This window comes from Lactuca sativa, chromosome 4 (assembly GCF_002870075.4).
Source record: "Lactuca sativa cultivar Salinas chromosome 4, Lsat_Salinas_v11, whole genome shotgun sequence".
In the NCBI taxonomy this organism is placed as follows: Eukaryota; Viridiplantae; Streptophyta; class Magnoliopsida; order Asterales; family Asteraceae; genus Lactuca; species Lactuca sativa.
This window is the reverse complement of record NC_056626.2, coordinates 42,957,271-42,978,246: the sequence shown is the minus strand read 5'-3', so window position 1 is coordinate 42,978,246 and position 20,976 is coordinate 42,957,271. Positions and strand designations below refer to the sequence as shown.

At 36.9% G+C, this 20,976-nt stretch overlaps 2 protein-coding genes across 2 annotated transcripts; one reads left to right on the top strand and one right to left on the bottom strand.

Annotated features, from left to right (window-relative positions):
- Positions 1-7,370: 7,370 nt before the first annotated feature.
- Positions 7,371-7,745, bottom strand: LOC111914564 (uncharacterized mitochondrial protein AtMg00810-like). Its single transcript, XM_023910277.1, has one exon. The coding sequence runs from the start codon at positions 7,743-7,745 to the stop codon at positions 7,371-7,373; it is 375 nt and encodes a 124-aa protein (XP_023766045.1).
- An 11,663-nt stretch (positions 7,746-19,408) lies between these two features.
- On the top strand, positions 19,409-20,976 carry LOC111914643 (uncharacterized). Its single transcript, XM_023910340.2, has 2 exons — positions 19,409-19,724; positions 20,676-20,976. The coding sequence occupies exons 1-2, from the start codon at positions 19,426-19,428 to the stop codon at positions 20,779-20,781; spliced, it is 405 nt and encodes a 134-aa protein (XP_023766108.1). The 5' UTR covers positions 19,409-19,425; the 3' UTR covers positions 20,782-20,976.

The following is a 20,976-nucleotide window of genomic DNA, read 5'->3' as shown; positions in this document are numbered from 1 at the left end:
TTGTAATGTTATATTTAAATTAACAATTTAAGTATTTTGTCCAAACTGTTCAAAAGTTGTAGCTTTAAATTGAGAATGAGTTACATACAACAACATATTAAAACTAATAAATTAAGTATAATATGTTAAAAGTTAAAGACAAAACTTTCTAAGTAGAAGTAAAAATATTATTTTAATATTGAAATTTAATTTATTTATGATTACACTTTAGGTTTGATACTTATTTAACCTTATTAACCAACTTATAATCAGTATTAGAAAGACACTACAATTTATCATTTTTAACTATTTACAAAATATTCTTTAGGTTGTTTAAGTTGAACTAAAATTTATATTTAAGTTGATCTTGTTAGGTTGTATTTAAAATAACAATTTAAGTATTTTATACAAATTGTTCAAAAGTTGTAGCTTTAAAATGATAATAGTTTACATACAACAACATATTAGACCTAATAAATTAAGTATAATATGTTAAATGTTAAAAACATAACTTTATAAGTAGAAAAAAATATATTCTTTTAATATTGAAATTTAGTTTATATATGATTACACTTAAAGTTTTATATTTATTTAAGCTTATTAACCAACTTATAATCATTATTAGAAAGAAATTGAAAAGTCATGGGAGTTTCAAATGAATGTGGTTAAAGGAAAAATAAATGGGAGTTTCAAATGCATGAGATTAAAAAAAAATACTAGCTTTATAAGTATATAATGATTAAATTCTTTTTTATATTTTAGTATAAAATAAATTATTTTTTTTTAAATTTCTTTTCTTATATAAAATTTATTCCACTCAATCCAATCCGGTCCAAAATTAGCAGGGTTAAAAATTTTAACTTGTTGAATTATCATTTAACCTTTTTAAATAAATAATCAACCTTATTTCAACTCATCGGCTCTTTAATATAATATTTATATGTAATGATTTCAATTTTTATTTATCTTAAGAAGATATACATATACAATGTCATTTGAATAATTGATTTGTTTTTATATTCATAGCTTTTTAATTTGAACAATCATTTGAGATTGTAACTTATTTAATTAGATGTAATTTTTTTCTACTGTATTTATATTTTGAAATTCAAATCAGGAAACATAGGCTCAAGTTGTTTATGTTATATGTTGTGTAAAATTAAAATAAAAGGATCAATCTTATCGACATGTAAATTGTTTTAATGTGAGTTGTATTGAGAAAACTCAGCACCCTTATTTGAATAAATTAAATTCGCTTTAGTTGAAATTTTCAAATTTCTCTTAATCAAATATGTCCACTCCATCCTAACTCAAAGCCTCAAACCAACAAATTGTTTTATCTTGAAGTTGTTTATGTTTATGTTGTGATACTTTGGGGGAAACTCACTAAACGTTGGTTTACAATTTTAGTTTTGTTTCAGGTACTTCAGAGGATCGTGGCAAGCCGAAGGTATAACCATACACATTCTGAGTTTTATGTTGTTGATCTTGGGAGACTATGTTTTTGAATAATGCTTTGAAAACAATGATTATGTAAACATATCTTTTTAGTAAATATGTTGTTTTGAAAATTTTAAATTTGTTGTGATTTTTAAAGACGTTACATTCACCATCATATCCACAACGATGCATAGAAGGAGCGTAAAGAAGTTTAAGTGGTCAACAAGCAATAAATAAGTATTTAGTCCACCAGTATATTCCTAGAAATTAGCAGCAAATGTATTTCCTTTGTTTATAATAAATATATTTATTATGTTTATAAAAGATTTGTTAATAGTAATATCCATTGATTTCATAGTAATTTTCGGAAAAATCTCAATATTTTGGTTATCGGGTAATTGTCAGAAAAGTACCAAATTTTGACCAAACTAACGAAAAAGGACAGAATACCGGCTAAATCTATGAAACCTGCCGAAAAGGGGTTTTTGAAGTTTTAGTCGGTATTCTGTGTTTTTCTTTAAACAAAAATTAGTTTGAGATTTTTTTATAAACTGAATTGAAATATCATGACTTTTTCATAAGATTTTCCTAAAATAATATGATGATGGAGTTGCATAAGTTTAAAACAAAGATTAAAAACAAAACATGACCTTGCGAGTTTTTTATATCAACGTTCAATAAAAAAAATGTGAAGAAAAATTAGAAAGACATTCGGGAGTATTATGTCATGAAGGTAAAAAAGTAATTAGATATTTTATTCACATAAGGAGTTTCAAATAAGTAAGGATGAACCAACTTATTGAAAACTCCTTATTTAAGCTAATAAGTGCTTATGATTTTCATCTATCCAAACACTAAAATCTTTTTATTTCTGATGTCAAACCGCAATAAGCTTAATACATGAGATGCCCGTCTTGAAATCAATACTGTGACTCTCATTTGTTGTCTTCGGTCTTGTTTTGTTTTGTTTTGCTTTTTTTTTTTAACGACAAATGATTCAACGAAAGCCTACACGTACTTTTAAACGTGCATCCCGAGTTTGAGCTCCGCAAAACGGACAAACCCAGCCCTCAACGGGATTTCCAAGGGAAAATACCTCCACAAGGGGCTATAGAGAGGATTTATGGAGTCCCCAAGGATCAAACATCTTACCTCACCACCCCACTGTCACTACCAGTTAGGTTGGAGATCATTTGTTCGTTCTTGTTTTGTTGATGCTAGTTCTCTTTTATTGTTCTTGTAAATTAAAAACTATTTTAATCTTATTAGATACTAGGTTATAACCCGTGGAAACCACAGTCGGTATATTTAAAATTTCTATATAAATAAAAAAAATAATAAATGTAAAAAAAAAAACAAAGATATTGTCAATTGCAAGTAATTATGAATTAATTTGTTAAGCAAAATAAACATAATAATGTTATTAGGATAAGATTTTGTATTTTTTAAATTTGAATTGAATTTGATTTGTTACCAAAAAAAAGGAAATAATAAAAATCAAAGAAAAATTTCACATGTTAAAGAGACATTCTAAAAAAACTGACACGTGTCATTTTTAAGTTTCATTTATTTATTAGAAGAGGTAGATAATTAATTTATTTATTATAGCTTTTACCTTTTTATTATAATTAAGCGGTCTCACAGCCCCATTCCCCTCCCCATCCAAGTAGAAAGGCTAACATTCCACTTTGGACCAGAAAGCCTGAACCAATAGAAACCTAACATAAAGGAAGGGTTAGAAATTTACCGCCAACCAAGGTCTAGGTCTCCGTTAAACTGTGGTGTTTACTATGGACTTCCAAATGACCACCACTTTGGGAATGTATAAATGGAGTACATGTACACCCTGGCCTTTCATATATAGTTATCATGGTTGTTCTCTTTTCCATGAACAAAAATATGTGGCCTGCTTCCTCGAATGTTTCTTCTCTTATGCACCTTCTCAATGTGCTTATGATACTCATATTAATGTTAACAAAAACGACTCCTAATAAGTTTGACGAATCTTTGGAAGCAAAATCATTGCTTGCAACTCATTGGTGGGGGTGATGAACATGCTTCAAATCATTGCACTTAATTGGTTTGGTGTAACATCCCGGAAATTCATAAGAAAGTTGAAGGGATAAAGGTGTAAATAAGAAGGTCGACTCGGCGAGTCGATGGATAGACTCGGCGAGTCGAGTCGCGTTCGGGTCGTGTGTTAAGTGACCAACTCGGCGAGTTGGTGCTGTGTGGAGAAAACCCTAATCCCAGGGTTTGAGCCCTATATAAAGAACATAATACCCTCTCCCCAGCCTCTTTGCTCTCCCTTGAAGTCCAGAAACCCTAATTTTCGTGTGTGAGAGAATTAGAGAGCATTTGGATCTTGAAGGAGTGTTTGTTGAAGAAATCTTTGAAGATTAAGAGGCATGGAGCAAGGGGCTTTGCAAGGTTTTGGCTTATTCTTCTGTTGGAGTCTTCTTTAGATGTAAGGATTCGTTGCTTGAGCTGTTATCCATCTAGATCTATTATTTGTGGGATTTTTGGGAATTTATCTAGTGCTATCTTGAGTTTGGAGGTTAGATCTGAGGTTGCTACCTCAGATCTAGGGTAGTGATGATCCAAAAGAGCGTAAAGTCCGTGTTCAAGAGCTGTTGATGAAGCCTTTTAGTCCCAAACCTTAGCCAAGAGTGTATTATGCTTAGATCTCCTTGGATTCACGTAAAGTTTGCCACTTTACGTGATGGATGGCTTGTATAAGAGTAGATTTATGGATTTGAGACCCTGCATGGCTTGGAAAGCCTCTGTATGGGTTAAGAGCTAGAGGTACTCGGCGAGTCACATGGGTGTACTTGGCGAGTTGCATGAAGATGGGAAGCAACTCGACGGGTTGGAAGAACAACTCGACGAGTTGGTTGAAGATAGCCTTGGACTCGACGAGTCTGGTCGTGAGGTCCTAACCTTTTCTGGTTAAGCTGTGAATCGGTGAGTCAAGGGATGACTCAGTGAGTTGAGTACGGGTAGACTCAGAGTTTCGGAACTTGGCGAGTCTTGTGGCGACTCGGCGAGTTGAGTCGTGTTATGGGAGTTTCAGAGTATGGAGACTCGACGAGTTAATGGGTTGACTCGGCGAGTAGAGTCAGTCAGGAGGGTTGACTTTGACTGAGGACTTTGACTTTGACCAAGAATTGACCACTTGACTTCCAGGGGTATTGTGGTAATTATGGGTATTTATTGAGTTCAGTCTTTTGGTATTGATCAGTGGTGGAGTTCATGTCGGAGGTTGGAGCAGCGTGATCTTATCCTTTCAGTCGGCAGTTGCGAGGTGAGTTATCCTCACTATATCAACAAGGTCTACGACACCAAGGTTGGCCCTTTATCGGATTGTAATCTGGGTATTGTTGTTATGTTGTTGCTTTGCTATGTTTACATCCTGGTAGTTAGGATGGTATATGTTAGAGATCTAGTTAAGGTCGGTATCCTGGTATATAGGACGATGCTATGCTAGTGACCGGTTAGGTCGGTATCCTTGTTAGGATGAGGTTATGTTATGTGATCTGCTAGATCGGTTTGATTGGATGTGGATTGTTATATGATTATATGTTTATGTGTACATGGTTGTTGGATTAGGGTTGGGTTGAGGCGAGTCCTGCTTTGTGTTGTAGGCCAACATACCCAGGGCGGACCGGTTATCTCGAAGGCCCAACGAGCGGTCCGGATAGGCTGTAGGCCCCACGAGGGCGGACTAGATGTGCCGAGGCTCGGAGAGTGGACCAAGCCGACCGAAGGCCCGGTGCGGGCGGACCAATCATACTGTAGACTTAAAGAGTGGACCAGGTGGATTGAAGGCCCAGTGCGGGCGGACCAATCACACTGTAGACTCGATGTATATGGCTAAACTCGGAGGGTGGACCAGGTGGACTGTAGGCCGGTGCGGCGAACCAGTCACACAGTAGACCCGAAGTGCATGGCTATTCTGTATCGGTTATATGATATGGTTATGTTTGTATGGAGTTGGTATTTTGGGGGTATCTCACTAAGCTTTCAGGCTTATAGTTGTGGTTTAATGTTTTTCAGGTACTTCAGGAGACCGTGGCAAGGCGAAGGCGTGATCGTACCGCTCCTCATGTCTATGTTTCACGATATGGTTCTGGGAATACTCTGAGAATAAATGTATTGAAAACCTTTTTGTAATAACTTAATGAAATTGGGTTGTTTTTGAAAAGTTTAAATTGGCTTGAATTTTTAGAGTGTTACATCTGGAATCACTTGCAATGAAGCAGGAAGCGTCATTACCATAGAACTCCTTGATGTTTCTCGTAACTGGTTAACTGTTATTCTTCCATCTCTAGTATGGAGGAATTTGACGACTTTGGATCTTAGTCAAAACCATTTTACTGGTCCAATCCTTTCAAATTTAGGTTCCATTGTCAGTTTCCCACAATTACAACACCTTGATCTTTCAGATAACAATTTCAGTGGAATTCTACCATCTCAGATAGGGAGTTTGAAGAATTTGATTTTCATGGATCTTAGTCAAAACCAATTCTTGGGTCCAATTCATCCATCTTTTGGTTCCATGGTCAATCTCACTGTCCTAGACTTGAGCATCAATAAACTGAATGGATCCATCCTAAAGGAACTAAGTAAGTTGCAAAATCTAGAAACATTAAACCTAGGCAAACAACAATCTTGGTGGTCTAATTCCCACATCTTTTGGTCAATTGAGCAAACTCATAATTGTAAACATTTCCATGAATCACATCAATGGCATTATACCTCCGGAGATAGCAAATTTGACCTTAGAAAAACTCGATATTAATCATAACAATCTTGTGGGTCCGATTTATCTTGAATTTGGGATGATGTCAAGACTCTTTTATCTTGATTTTTCATCAAACCATTTGTCGGGAAATATATATTTTCAAAAGCCCTGTAATTTCCAGCATCTAGACCTGTCTACGAATCTTATGTCCGAAGATGTCACAGGACTAATAAGTGCTTGCAATTATTTGGAGTACTTGGACATTAGTGGTAATAACCTTTCGGGACAAATGCTAAACATATCAAACTTTCCAAATTTGGTGTTCTTAGATCAGTCTCATAATCATCTCATAGCAATTGTTCCTGACCATTCTCTGAGAAACAAACTAGTGCTCTATTTGGCCATTTTAATTCCTACCATTGTTGGAGGTGGCTTCTTAGTGCTAGTTAATTTGGGTAAATTGCGTATAGTATATCATACGGGTAAAGACACAAAGGAATATAAATAGAATTCATATTTACAGTTAGCCTCCTCTAACTATTCAAGTAATCTAATATAGACTAAATTACTTTGTCTAATATTCCCCCTCAAGCTAATTTCGGGTATCGACTTGTAGCTTGGATCTAAGATTCGTAAACCGTTGAGTAGGTAGCGGTTTGGTGAAGACATCCTCTATCTGATCTTCAGTAGAGATATGTTGAATGGATAGTTTCTTGTCCGCAACCTTTTCTCGAACAAAGTGAAAGTCAACCTCAACATGTTTTGTTCGTGCGTGGAAGACTGGACTTGCAGATAAATAAGTGGCTCCAAGATTATCACACCACAGAACCGGAGTTGTAGTAGTGGGAGCATGAAGTTCACGAATGAGAGATTCTAACCAGGTAACTTCAGCGACGGTATCGGCTAAGGCTTTGTATTCAGATTCTGTGGAGGAATGAGAGACAGTCTTCTGCTTTTTGGCTGACCACGAGACAAGATTAGAACCAAGATATATAGCAAATCCCCCGGAGGATCGGCGGTCATCTGGACAACCAACCCAGTCTGCATCAGAGTACGCATGAAGAGAAGGATAATGTGCATCAGTATAAGCATGCAATGTGGAGTCTAGGTTGCGCCGGAAGCGAAGCCCGTGATTAACAGTGCCTTGTAAGTAACGAAGGATGCGCTTGACCGCTGACCAATGGTTCTCTGTTGGAGAATGCATGAATTAGCATACTTTGTTGACAACATAACTAATGTCTGGCCTAGATAAAGTTGCATATTGTAGAGCCCCAACGACCTGACGATATCGTATAGGGTTCTTAAACGACGGACTGTCCCCAAGAGCTAAATTGGCGGTTGTGGTAATGGGGGTGTCAACAGGTTTACCATGAGATAGTCCAGCTTTTTGAAGAATTTCCAAGATGTACTTTCTTTGGGATAGAATAAGATCAGGTCCTTGTTTAGTCACCTCTATCCCAAGAAAATAAGAGAGGGGACCCATATCCTGAACTGCAAAGGTTGTACTCAATCGGTTGACAATGTTGTCAATGGCAGTAGGATTGTTACCCGTAAGGATGATGTCATCCACATAAACAAGCATGTACAAAAGGGTGCCGCCAGAAAAGTATATGAACAAGGAAGGATCGGTTTTGGATCCCCGAAAACCAAGAGAGATCAGTGCTCGTGAGAGACGATGAAACTAGGCCCGTGGTGCTTGTTTGAGCCTGTAGAGGGATTTGTGAAGACGACATACATGATTTGGACGTTTCGGATCCGTAAAGCCAGGTGGTTGTCGAAGATAAATAGTCTCTGTAAGATCACCTTGAAGAAATGGATTTTGAACATCCAATTGACGAAGAGGCCAACATTGTGAGACTGCAAGAGAAAGAACAACTCTAACGGTTGTAAATTTGATGACCGGGCTAAACGTCTCATGGTAATCAATACCAGGTTGTTGATGAAAACCTTTGGCAACAAGTCTAGCTTTGTAACGTTTGACAACACCTGATTGATCTCTCTTAATTTTCTAGACCCACTTACAGTCAACAATATTGGCATGCTTAACATGAGGGATTAAGGACCAAGTGCCATTGCGCATAAGCGCATTATATTCTTCAACCATGGCTTTCCGCCATTGGGGAGACTGATTAGCAACAGAGAATAACGAAGGCTCAATTTCGCTGGGTGCTGAAGTGTGATATGCTGCTGGGTCATAAGGAACCCGTGGTTTTGGATTGGGACGCAGATTCGCGGGATGAGCCCGACTTGACGTGGCTTTCGTGGTCGGTTCAGCAGCGACCGGTTGAGCAGTGACCGGTTTAGCAGTAGGCGGTGTAGTGGTGACGGGTTCAGCAGTGGGAGCTATTGGTTCGTCGACAGGTTCGTTGACAAAACCGGGTGTTGTAGATGGTATGGGGGTTTGTCGACGTTGGCGAACATAGGTACGAAGCTGTATGTTTGCTGATGGCGTATCGATGGGAGCTTGATCGGTAGGGTAGCTAGATACGTAAGGATCTGGTGGTGATGGTATAGGAATTTGGTGACCAGATGTGTCGGACTGAAAGGGGAAGTGTTGTCCGTTGAAACGAACATGTCGGACAATGTAAATTCGTCTGGTGGTGATATCTAGACACCGATAGCCATGATGTGATGGACTATAGCCGAGGAAAACACAGGCTGTGGACCAAAAATCCATCTTGTGCTTGTTATAGGGTCTAATATGAGGAAAAAATTGTGAACCAAAGACCCGTAAGAATGAATAGTCAGGTTTCCGTGTGAACAGGTATTCAAAGGGAGATTTGTTAGCAAGGTTCTGTGAGGGCATCCTATTAATGAGATAAACAGCGGTGTCATAAGCAAAGTGTCAATACTTACATGGAACCCCGAATTGTGAAAGAAGGGTGAGGCCGGTTTCGACCACATGCCGGTGGCGGCGTTCAACAACGCCGTTTTGTTCACTTGTGTGGGGGCATGAAAGTCGGTGAATAATTCCAAGAGAGGTGAGAAATTATGATAGACTTCGAAATTCCCCACCCTAGTCGGTTTGGACAGATTTAAGTTTGGTACTAAATTGACGTTCGATCATGATGGTAAACTGTTTAAAAACGCCTAACACATCCGACTTCTGTTTCAATGGAAAGAACCACATATATTTAGAGTAATCATCAACGCACAATAAAAAATAGTGATGACCATGAATGGAAGGGATAGGGGCGGGGCCCCATACATCACACACAATTAAATCCAAAAAGTGATTACTCTTAAAATTTGAGGAAGACAAATGTAATTTGGACGATTTGCCAATATGACAAGAATTACAAAAAGAAACAAAAATTTTATTGCAAACTGGAAGACTAAATCTAGAGAGCATAGTATTTAAAAGCTGGGAGTGCAGATGTCCAAGTCTTTGGTGCCGAATGTCTGGAGAAACACGAACAGTTGTAAAAGCGACTTTCGGAAGACTGCAAAATTGTGGGAGACGCATGGAATAGAGTCCGTTGTTACTTGGACCCGGGAGGAGGGTGGTGCGTGTGAGCTTGTCCTTAACAGCAAAAAAAGAGGAGTGAAATTCAAAGAAAACATGATTATCTTGACAAAAACGTTGAACAGAAAGAAGATTTTTTTTTATTTCTGGAACATGAAGAATATTTGGGAGAGAGAAGGTTTTAGAGGGTGAGTAAAAACTAGTGGAACCGACATGAAGGATATGTAAGCCCTTACCATTGCCAACGTGGAGGAAATCATCACCGTAGTAAGGTTCATGGTGATCGAAGGTCGATGTGTCTTGTGTGACACGGCTGTTTGACCCAGTATCAGGAACCCAAGTATGCATTTGTTGAGATCTGAAGTCTGCGAAATTGGAAGATGGTTGCTGAGGTGGTCGTTTCATGATAGCAGGATCACGGTTAGGGCATTGGGAGGGTACATGACCAATGCCACACCTATTGCAGGTTCCATAAATAGTGTTCTAATTGGTTGCCCAATTGAACTGTTGGTTTCTGTTTCCCCTGTTTGCTGATTGTACGAGCCTTTTCCACGACCGGGGCCACGTCCTCGAGAATTATGGGAACGAGATGAGTAGAATGCCTGAGCAGGTTGGTTAACTGGTTGTAGTTGTAAGCCAAGTTGAGATGCCAGTTATTATAGAGCTTGAATTGTATCAGCTTGAGGAGCAGATGTAGTAGAGGGTAGTCGATTGGTGGTAGCAGTAAAAGCTTGAACAGGAGAGATGGCAGGTGCAGATTTCCGAATCATATAGTCATGATCAGATAAGAGGCCCTATAGCTCGACAAAGGCGATGGGATGTTCTCGGGCGAGAAGGTTAGACTTAAGGCCATTGTATTCATCGCGGAGACCGGAAACAACAAACATGACGAGGTCCTTTTCTTTGACCGGTTCTCCAATGTTTGCGAGGGCTTCGGCGTATTCTTTGGCTCTGGAAAGAAAGGTAGAGATAGATTCTTCGGGTTACATCTCTATCTTGAGTAGTTGTGACTTGAGGGTGTAATCCCTAGAGATCGATTGAGGAGCATATGCAATTGCGAGGGAGAGCCATATATCTCTGGAGGTATCGCCTTGAACATGTGGGAAGGAGGCTTCGGAGATTGTAGAGGTGATCAACATGCGAACGTGTGCATCATTCAAGATCCAGATAACATAATTTAGATTCTGTTGAGTTTTGGGTTGTGCCTCGGTGGATACACCTGGTAGTGTTTGAGATGGACATGGAAGAGAGCCATCAACGTATTGGAAAAGATTGTTTGTGATAAGAAATGGCTGGATCATTGTTTTCCAGAAACCATAATTTGTTGGAGATAGGGTGAAAGCAAATTTGTGTGAGTTGTGCGAGTGTTTTTCTGCTGTTGTGAAGGCTTGAATTGCCATGGTGAGCTAACGAAAAAGACAGGAGAAAAAAGAAGATTTTGTTGCAGAGGGTAGGGCCGGCTAGCTTTGATACCAAGTTAATTTGGGTAAATTTTGTATTGTATATCATACGGGTAAAGATACAAAGGAATATAAATAGAATTCATATTTACAGTTAGCCTCCTATAACTATTCAAGTAATCTAATATAGACTAAACTACTTTGTCTAATAGTGCTTTTGTATGTGCATTACCATCACCACAAGGCTAGAACGAAGAAGTTCCAGCAGGCAGAAACAACAAGGCATGGAGATGTATGCTCAATATTGAATTATGATGGAACACTTGCATATGAAGACTTCATTAATGATACAGAGGACTTTGATCTCAAATATTGTATCAGAACATGTTGCTATGGTAGTGTTTATGAAGCAAAGCTACCAAACGGTGAGACCTTTGCTTTGAAAAAACTACATGTGTTTGAAGCCGAGCAACCAACATTCAACCAAATTTCAAGAACGAGGTCCAAGTCCCTAAGGCACAAAAACTTAGTGAAACTCTATGGTTTTGTCTTGCATAAAAAATGCAACTTCCTTGTATATGAATACATGGAAAATGGGAGCCTATTTTGCGCACTGAGTGACAGTGAAATTGTTGTTGAATTTTGTTGGGTGAAGAGATTGAACATGATTAAAAAGATCGCCCATGCTTTGGCGTACATGCACCATGATTGTAGCCCACCTATTGTTCATGAGACATATCAAGCAACAACATTCTGTTGAACTCAGAAATGGAAGCATTTGTTGCCGATTTTGGAGCAGCTAGATTGCTTGACCCCGATTCTTCCAATCAAACTGCAATTGTAGGAACTTTGGGATATATTGCTCCAGGTACTTAATTATATGCTCGTCTTCCTTGTATTATGTGAATTTTGCTAACAGTAAACATTGGTATGATGATGTAGAGCTTGCGTATAACATGATTGTGACTGAAAAATGTGACGTGTATAGCTTTGGGGTGTTGGCACTTGAAATACTTGGAGGGAAGCATCCTAGAGAACTCCTGTCGTCCTTAAACTATTCTTCTAGACATGATACATCGCTGGAAAATATATTGGATGTGCGGCTTGCTTATCCAATAGACAACAAGCTGATTGAAAATGAAATCCTCCGTGTTTATCATGTAGCACTAGCTTGCACTCTCACAGATCCAAACACTCGGCCAACAATGAGAAAAGTGTCTCAGGAATTATCGCGTTGAGGGTATTTAGATGTATCTTTTTTCTATTTTATTTAAATTTTGAAATTTAAGTCGGTCAACATATATATGTTCAAGCTGTTTATATTATATGTTTTGTTGGAAAAAAATAAATGGATGAACGTAATGTTAACTTGTAAATTATTTAATATGGGTTGTGTTGAGAAAACTCAACTCGTTTATTTAAACAAATTAAATTGGATTTAGTTGAATAATTCAAATTTCTTAATCAAAATATGTCGAACTCCAGCCCCTCAAACCGACAAAGTGTCTTTCTAAAGAGGATATATAAAAGACGTGTTTGACAAAACTAGCTTGAAGTTGTAGTTTTTATATGTAGAAGTGTTTGGAAAAAATTACTTGTAGCTTTAAATGTGTAAATTATACAAAAATCAAAAGTTAAAAGTTCTGAAAAGCTAAAAGCCACTTTTTAGATATAAATTTTTTTTTGTTTAAAATACAAGCTAAAACATCATACACTTGAATAAAGTTTTTTTTATAAGCTAAAAGCTCAAAAAAAAAAAGGAGCTAAGTTTAATATTTTACTTTTATTCAAGGATAATTGTTTAGCAAATATTTAGCATTATTGGTTTTTTCTAGAAGTTAAGTAAGATTTTCTGGTTCTCAAACAATATGCTCTATTATTTATGTTCGTATATGATTATGTTCAAAAAGAAGATGATTGCAAATAACCAATCAAAACTTTAATTAAAAAGTGTTAGCATATTTTATACACTTCTGTATTTATTTTATATAGCACATTTAGTTTTTATATAGCTAGCCCATTCTTTGTATTCAACCCATGTAATATTGGTATGCATATGAATGGAAAGGCATGAGGCAATTCAGGGGAAATCAATATCGTATCATGGTATCAGACTTTTAACCCTAGTCGGTCCTTCAACAAATTTCTCCATCACGCTTCTTCTTTTTTTGGTATCGTCTATAGCCTCTGTCCCTCTTCCTCTTTTATCCTTTTCCATTCGTTTTTTACACATGGGTACTAACGATCATACTCCTCCAAAAACTACCCTCAACGATAACATCTATGGAATCACTAATATCAAGTCTTATGTACCTCTTATTTTGGATCTTGATAAGCTAAATTATAACTTTTGGAAGGAATTATTTAAAACCCACTGCATGGGATACAAGGTTTATCATCATCTCACAGGAGAAACATCTAGCACTCCCAATCTAGAATGGGAAACTATCGACAATATTGTCAAAAAAGTGGTTATATGGCTCCCTCACTCAGTCTGTTCTTCAAGCCATAATAACAAACGATGCCTCAGCCAAGGATGTGTGGGATGTTATTGAAACTTTATTCCATGAAAACAAAGAACAAAAAGCAATTGAACTTGATGATGAACTTAGAAACATCACCATTGGTGACTCCACTATGATGGATTATTGCAATCATATCAAATCCATATCTGATCTTCTAGTTAACATTAGTGTTCCTGTTCCACAACGAAACCTTGTCACGTATGCAATCAATGAATTATCTCAAAAATTTCCTCACATTAAACCGGTGCTATGGAACACAAAACCTTTCCCCACATTTCTTGAGATGAGGTCCATTCTCACACTCGAAGAAAGGGCTATGATTAAAGATCAAGCTCGCCCCATAACCATTGAGCCATCTCACCAAGACAACTCATCCTCACCAACTGTTCTCAACACCGAGCATTAAAATTGAAATCAGAATTACCAAAACAACAATTATGACAATCATGGGGGAGGTCGGAACAGTCGTGGTGGCGGACGGAGTATCTGCTCCGGTGGTCGCGGTGGTGGTCACCAAGGCAGAAATGGCGGCGGGTTTAATTCGAACTTCAACAGTGCATGGGGAAATGTTGTTCCTTGGACGATGATGGTTGTACCTCCTTATTTGCAGCAATGTGGGCTCTTTCCCTTGCCATCAACCCAATTCCCCTACTGGTCCGGTTATGCTTCAAGCTCTAGGCAACCTACTCCTCAATAGTGGCCCAATAACAACCAAGCCCAACAACAACAAGCCTATTTAACATATCCTGGACAACCCATGCAGTTTTTTAATTATCCACCAGACCAGCACACTGCCCTTCTACAAGAATTTAGCACCATAAATCTTCAAGACCCTGGAAACGCGAATTGGTACATGGACACTGGGGCGACCGCTCACCTTCATAATGATTCAGGTATACTCAAGTCTTTTAGTAATAAGTGTAATAATTCTCGCTTATCAGTTTTAGTCGGTGATGAATCTCGAATTCCAGTCACTAAAGTTGGTCATTCCACTCTTGGTTTCAATTCTTGTCGTACCCTTTATCTAAAAAACGTTCTTATTACTCCTCAAATCATTAAAAATCTCATATCGTCAATTTACTCGTGATAATAAATGTTCCATTGAATTTGACAAGTTTGGTTTTTTCTGTAAAGGACTTCTTGACAAAACAAATCCTCATTAGATGTGATAGCACGGGTGACCTCTATCCCGTCACAAAGCCGATTCAAGCCCTCATCACTATCAACACCTTCTTATGGCACAAAAGACTTGTTCATCCCGGACAACCCATTCTCAATAATTTACTTTCTACAAATTCCATTTCATGTAATAAGAAGGATTCTCCTTCACTGTGCTATGCTTGTCAACTTGGCAAACATGTTCGTTTATCTTTTGATTTGTCTAAAACGATGATTTGTTTCCATCTCAAGTTATTCATTATGATGTTTGGACATTTCCTTTAATAAGTCATGGTTGTTTGAAATATTATGTGATTTTTCTTGATCAATTTACACACTTTGTTTGGGTGTATCCTATGCACAAGAAATCCGATGTCTTTTCCAAGTTTTTGCATTTTCGTGCCTATGTCAAAAATCAATTTCAAAAGGAAATTCAAATATTTCAATATGATAATGGCAATGAATATGACAATTCACACTTTCATAACCTTTGTGACACTCATGACATTCATATAAGATTTTCATGTCCTTACACCTTACAACAAAATGGTTAACCCAAGCATATGCTTTGAACCCTCAATAACATGATGAGAACCCTTCTCTTTCAAGCTCACATTCAACCCACCTATTGGGTTGAATCCCTTCAAAAGGCTACTCACCTCCTCAACATCTTACCCTCCACCACTCTAAAAAATGACACAACATTTTCAAGCTATTCAACAAACACCCATCATACTCTCACATTCATGTATTTTGTTGTCTTTGCTATCCACACCTCAACACCACTAATAAAAATCAACATCGCTCAGTTCTATGCATTTTTCTTGAATATCCTTCAAACCATAAAGGTTTTCGTCGCCTTAACCTTCACACCAAACAAAGCATCATTTCCCATCACGTCACTTTTGACGAAAACATGTTTCCTTTTGGTTCTATGATACCATATCAACCCTCTCGGAATATGTTTAACGATCTGACCACTCATTCTCACCCTCTCGGATCTGAAATGGTCACCGAACCTCATCTTTCCGGTAATGAAAACCCTCATCCGACAAGTACTCTCGACGATCCCATGTCGTCCGATGCTTCACTTTCGTCTGTCACTGATCACTCTTTCGCTCCAGCCCCTCAAGTGTCTCAACCTGCTCCTGCACCTCCCTCTGTGTCTACTCATTCCATGGCCACTCAATCTCGCCACGATATTAGTAACTGATAGCTTCATTTTATTTACTTCTTTTTATAGTTTTTTAGCACATTTCATTCACATTTTAGTTAATTTCCATGCATATTTTCCTTTTTGTTATTTTATGACCATTTCGGGTACTTTCTAGTATCTTGAGCATTATTGCAGATTTTCTTGGAGACTAGCGGAGCGGGACTCTTGGGAGGCGATTGGGCTTGAAGGGAAATGGGGATTTAATGCTTGATGGCTATGGAGGTGATTCATGGAGTGGACTTGTCAATTGCTTGAAGGCGTGGAAGTGTTGAACTTTAAATTTGAAAGGCACAGGAGAATTCTTGAGTGTGCGAGATCGATGTTTAGGAGTTTGTGGAAGCCTTGAGTGATGTGGAGAGGCAAATTGGGCTCAAATTGAAGAAATATTGAAGAAAAATAGGCTAGAAGCTTATTAGACTCGAACTGGGCCAATGGTTAAGTTGTGGGGGCCCAAATCTTGAAGAAGCCTAAAAACTCCGTCATAGTCACGCGGCCCGCGTAAGATTCCCTGCGGCTCGCGTGGATTCCTGACAAGGGAAAATTCGGGATTTTGTCTAGAGCTCTATATTGGGAAGGTTGGTGTGCCTCTTCAGCCTTATCTTGGAGGTCCGAGTTTGACACTTTCTCTCGGGAGTTTGGAGCACTTTTGAAGGCCAAGAACACCTCAAGAACATCTTCTTTTCATCTCTTGATTCTTGTCAAATGTTTGGTAGAATCTTAACTAACTTTGCTTCTTTGAGTTAGCCATGCTTGACTAAACTAATCTTGGTTGACTTTTTGTTGAATCCTTTGAACTTTTGTTGAATGTTGAAGAATCCATGAATTTGTTCTTAAATCCTTATGGAAATGTTTTGTGTTTTAATATATTATCACTACTAGTATGTTGTTATTCATGAGTTTAAATGTGTTTGTGGTGATTAGTTGGCTAATTTCTTGATTAAGTAAAGGATCCTCAAATTAGCAAGTAACAAATGATTTTTGTGTTGTTTTTGCTTCACACAATCATAAAAACATTTTCTCCAACATGGTAGTGAAAGCAATTGACTCCTCTTGGATTTGGTGACTTTTTGGTTCTTAATGCTAGTTGACTTTCACTAATTACATGCTATTTGGAATTAGTGACTTTGACTAAGGAAATTGTTATGAGCTTCTCTAGCCATTTCAACAATTAAGAAAAGTCTAGGTAATCTTAAGCTCCTTGGATTACTATAGCTAAATTAAGGATTTAAATCAAAGTATTGCACCATTAGATTCTAATGATATGTTCATCAAAAGTCAAAGTGAGGAAACTTTAAGTCAACCATCTCTCCCTTATTGATTTTACATCAAACTCTTATTTTTGTTGAAATTGTCTATTTAAATCATAGTTAATTCTAGTTTGTTTCAAGTATTTCAAAACACCAAAACCCCCCATTTTATTTTTATTGTTATTTTACAAGTATTTTTACAAAGAGATTTTTCATAGAGTTATAAATTGAACCAATCTTTGTGGATTCGATCCCTTTACCACTATACGCTATTTTAGTGTGTAATAATTAGGGTTATTAATTTTGTAGGCCTCGACGACCATCACTAACTAATTCAAAAACTCAATCTTTATACATTCCTTGATTCTTCTTCTCTTGTTCGATGACATCCCCAATTTCACGGTCAGAAAACACTGATTTGTTTATGCTTTATTTGAAAATCGGAGTATCCTTCTGAAGAAATATGTTGTGAAATTTGTTCCAAAAAATATGATAAGTAAATTATCAAAGCATTTCGAAGAAATGTGTTTTCATTATATTAAAAACGTTGGGATGACATTGTCAATACAGTACATAAGCATAAACAGAAGTAGTATATGCCTTACAACATCTATTATTCTAATGACCTATAATCAATTGATCTCATATCAGATCATCACTCCTGTGCTCTATGGCCACTACATGTAATACAAGAAACTGAGTGGGTCAGGCTTAGGAGCCTGGTGAGCATATAGGTTTTTCAACTCACGATAATTAAGTTTATTAATTTCATCAAATCAATCAACCCGATTACCCGTTCCCATTATCCTTACTTTCTGTCCTTAAAGCATCTAAATGAAGGGACCTAGCCTAAGGATTTTCATCGGGATGGACAACACTGCTTAGGGGATTCCTTAGGAATATATGTCAAAAAGGCATCCATGAGGGGGATGAAGTATACCTGATGAACACGTAGTTAAAAAACACCTATAGGTTGCGAGTCTGCCAACGTTCCACTAGACTGTCTAAAATAGTTTGTGGTCGTCATCTATACTCCGCTAGATGACTGAATCAGCTTAAACATTGAGGCCTCTAATCAATTATTTCATCATCTATATCATTTACCATCTTTACCCATCATAATTATAGGTATAAAATACATATACAATTCTAACTGAATAAAACATGTATATTTTCTTCATCCAACATAGATATCAAGAACACAGATAATATGCAAACATAACACGTAATTTATATTTGTACTTAATATCTATGTGTAAGATGAAAGTAACTATGCACTCACTTGTCAAAGTGATGACTCCGAATTCGGGCAGCGCTTCGTTTCTAACAATTTTCGTTTCCATCGACGAAACCTAACATCATTATTACTAGACTTTAATCTAATATTTATTGCGACCAATTATTAGTCTAGATTCATCATTAACTCAAGGTCTACGTCATGATCTACCAAGTAAGAAATGACCAAGTAGGAGCATATCGGAGGTAGGTCTATTTGGTATACGTAGTATATTGTTTGGAAAACCCACTTTAAATACCTCACTAAATCACAACCTAGACATCATCCCCGTAAGTAGATCAATCAGTATAAAGACTTTAAATTACTGATAAATCTTGTTTATATGTTCATAATAACGATAATGAACTTAAACGTAAGTCATACTTAAAGTAGGGTAAGCATAACTCACTTACAAGGGGGTTTAGCTAGGAGTCGAGCTCTGCACGGGCAGAAGTTCTGAGCTGAAAACTCTTCTTCTCGGAGCCTTCTAGTGCTCCGGGACTCACCTATAACACTTAGAAAGTGCTATGGAAAAATTTAGAAGGGTTGGGGTGTTTGGGAGAGAAGGTTTGAAACAGTTGTGAGAAAATGAGGTGATTTACGCCTCTATTTATAAGCTAGAATAAGAGAGTATGCGGGGCGTAATTAACCTGTACATTGGGTGTACACAGTATGTGGCGCGTACCAAGCCTAGTATGTTGGTCGTACTAGATAGGGATGCAAACGGATCGGGGATTCCCCGCTACCCGCGGGGACCCGACCCGAACGGATCGGGGATTACCCGACTTAGCGGGTAACGAATCGGGGATTGGCATAGTACTATCTGCCCCGTTTAAAACCCGATATATATATATATATATATATATATATATATATATATATATATATATATATATATATATATATATATATATATATATATATATATATATATATATAATAGTAATTATACTCGAGCAACGATTCCAATTTCCATGGTTCCACTTTCCAGCGTTTTCATCTCTTCGAGACTCGGGAGTTGTACTCGACTCTTCGTTCTTCTCTCACGATTCAGCCTTTTAGGTCCACAATTCAAGATTCAATTAATGTCACTAGTCTTCAAGAATAAAACTCGTCATTCCTCCATTGTCGATTTCTCCCTCACCCTTAACCCTAGACATCGACACAAACTTACTAGAAATCAAGATTCAGGAATAAATTTGAACATCTCAAAGAACAATTTGAAGTCTTCAATGGATAATCTTCCGTTTCCACTCCAAAATCCGAACCCCATGTAAGTTTTATCATTGATTGTGTTGCACGTATACCTGTTCATCGTTCCTCTTACTGTAATCGATTTCTCAATCTAATCTCGTGTCTAGTTGGTAAAAATCGATATCGCATCAGTAGTCATATCATATACAACTCATTGATGCTATGTATTATCTATCCGATTTCTTATGAATGACTTGCTTCGATCGTTTTTTTTAATGTATTCTAATTGAAATATGATTTCTCATCATTGATTTTGTTCATTTCAATTCTATCAATAGATATCAGGTGTGTGTTGAATTTAGTTGCTTGTTTCTCGGTTTTAGTTTATGCATTTGACCTCAGTTGCTGAATTTTGATTTCCTTCTTTATTTCTCTAACCTGCTAAACAGGAATCGATTTTCTATACCTTTAATGTCTATGTGTGAGTTGTAAGTGCTCTTATGTTTGCAATGGAATTTCGTAGTTTACACTTTTCAGGGTCCCCATGGACTTCTATCTTATTAGTTTAATTTGAATCACTGTTTTTGATTATTGATATCTATATAAAGTTAGGAGGGTGGTATATAGGCTGGATTCATCTTCTACTATATGTGAACTATCATTCTATCAACTAATTGAACTGAAGGAACTAATAGTGTTAGTTTTAATGCTTGAAACTCAAGGAACTAATAGGTTTCAGTAGTGTTGGTTACACTATGGGTTGATATCTTAATGATGAGGTGGTTTAAAGATGATCTTCCTGAAAATTTTCTAAGGTCCGTGTAATCGATAATCATAAACTAAATTGTAATTCTTTTTAATGTTTTTATAATTTGGTATGGATGAATAAATTAATGCCAATAACATGATTTATGGCTATTTGTTGTACAATAGAAAAAAAATTGTAATTCTTTTTAAATTATTGTATAATTTAGTGTATAAATGAAGTTATGTCTTTGTAATTCTTATTATATGTAATGTGTAATTTTAGTGACAATCAAGATCAACAACCCGCACAATCAAAGAGAAGTTTGGCTTATGCAGTTTGGTGTCATTTTAAAAAGCAAAAGATTGATGGAGTTGATAAGGTCATATGAAACTATTATGGTAAAAAAATTAAGTGGAAAAAGCAAGAATGGAACAAGACACTTGCATGATCATTACAAGATTTCTGGATCAAAGTACTCTAGATTTTGATATGTATGAGTTAAATTTATAATTGTAGTTTTACTTTTAAATCCCCTGTAAAATTCATAAGTAGAAGCATGAATATTTTAACATTTTTTTTTCTA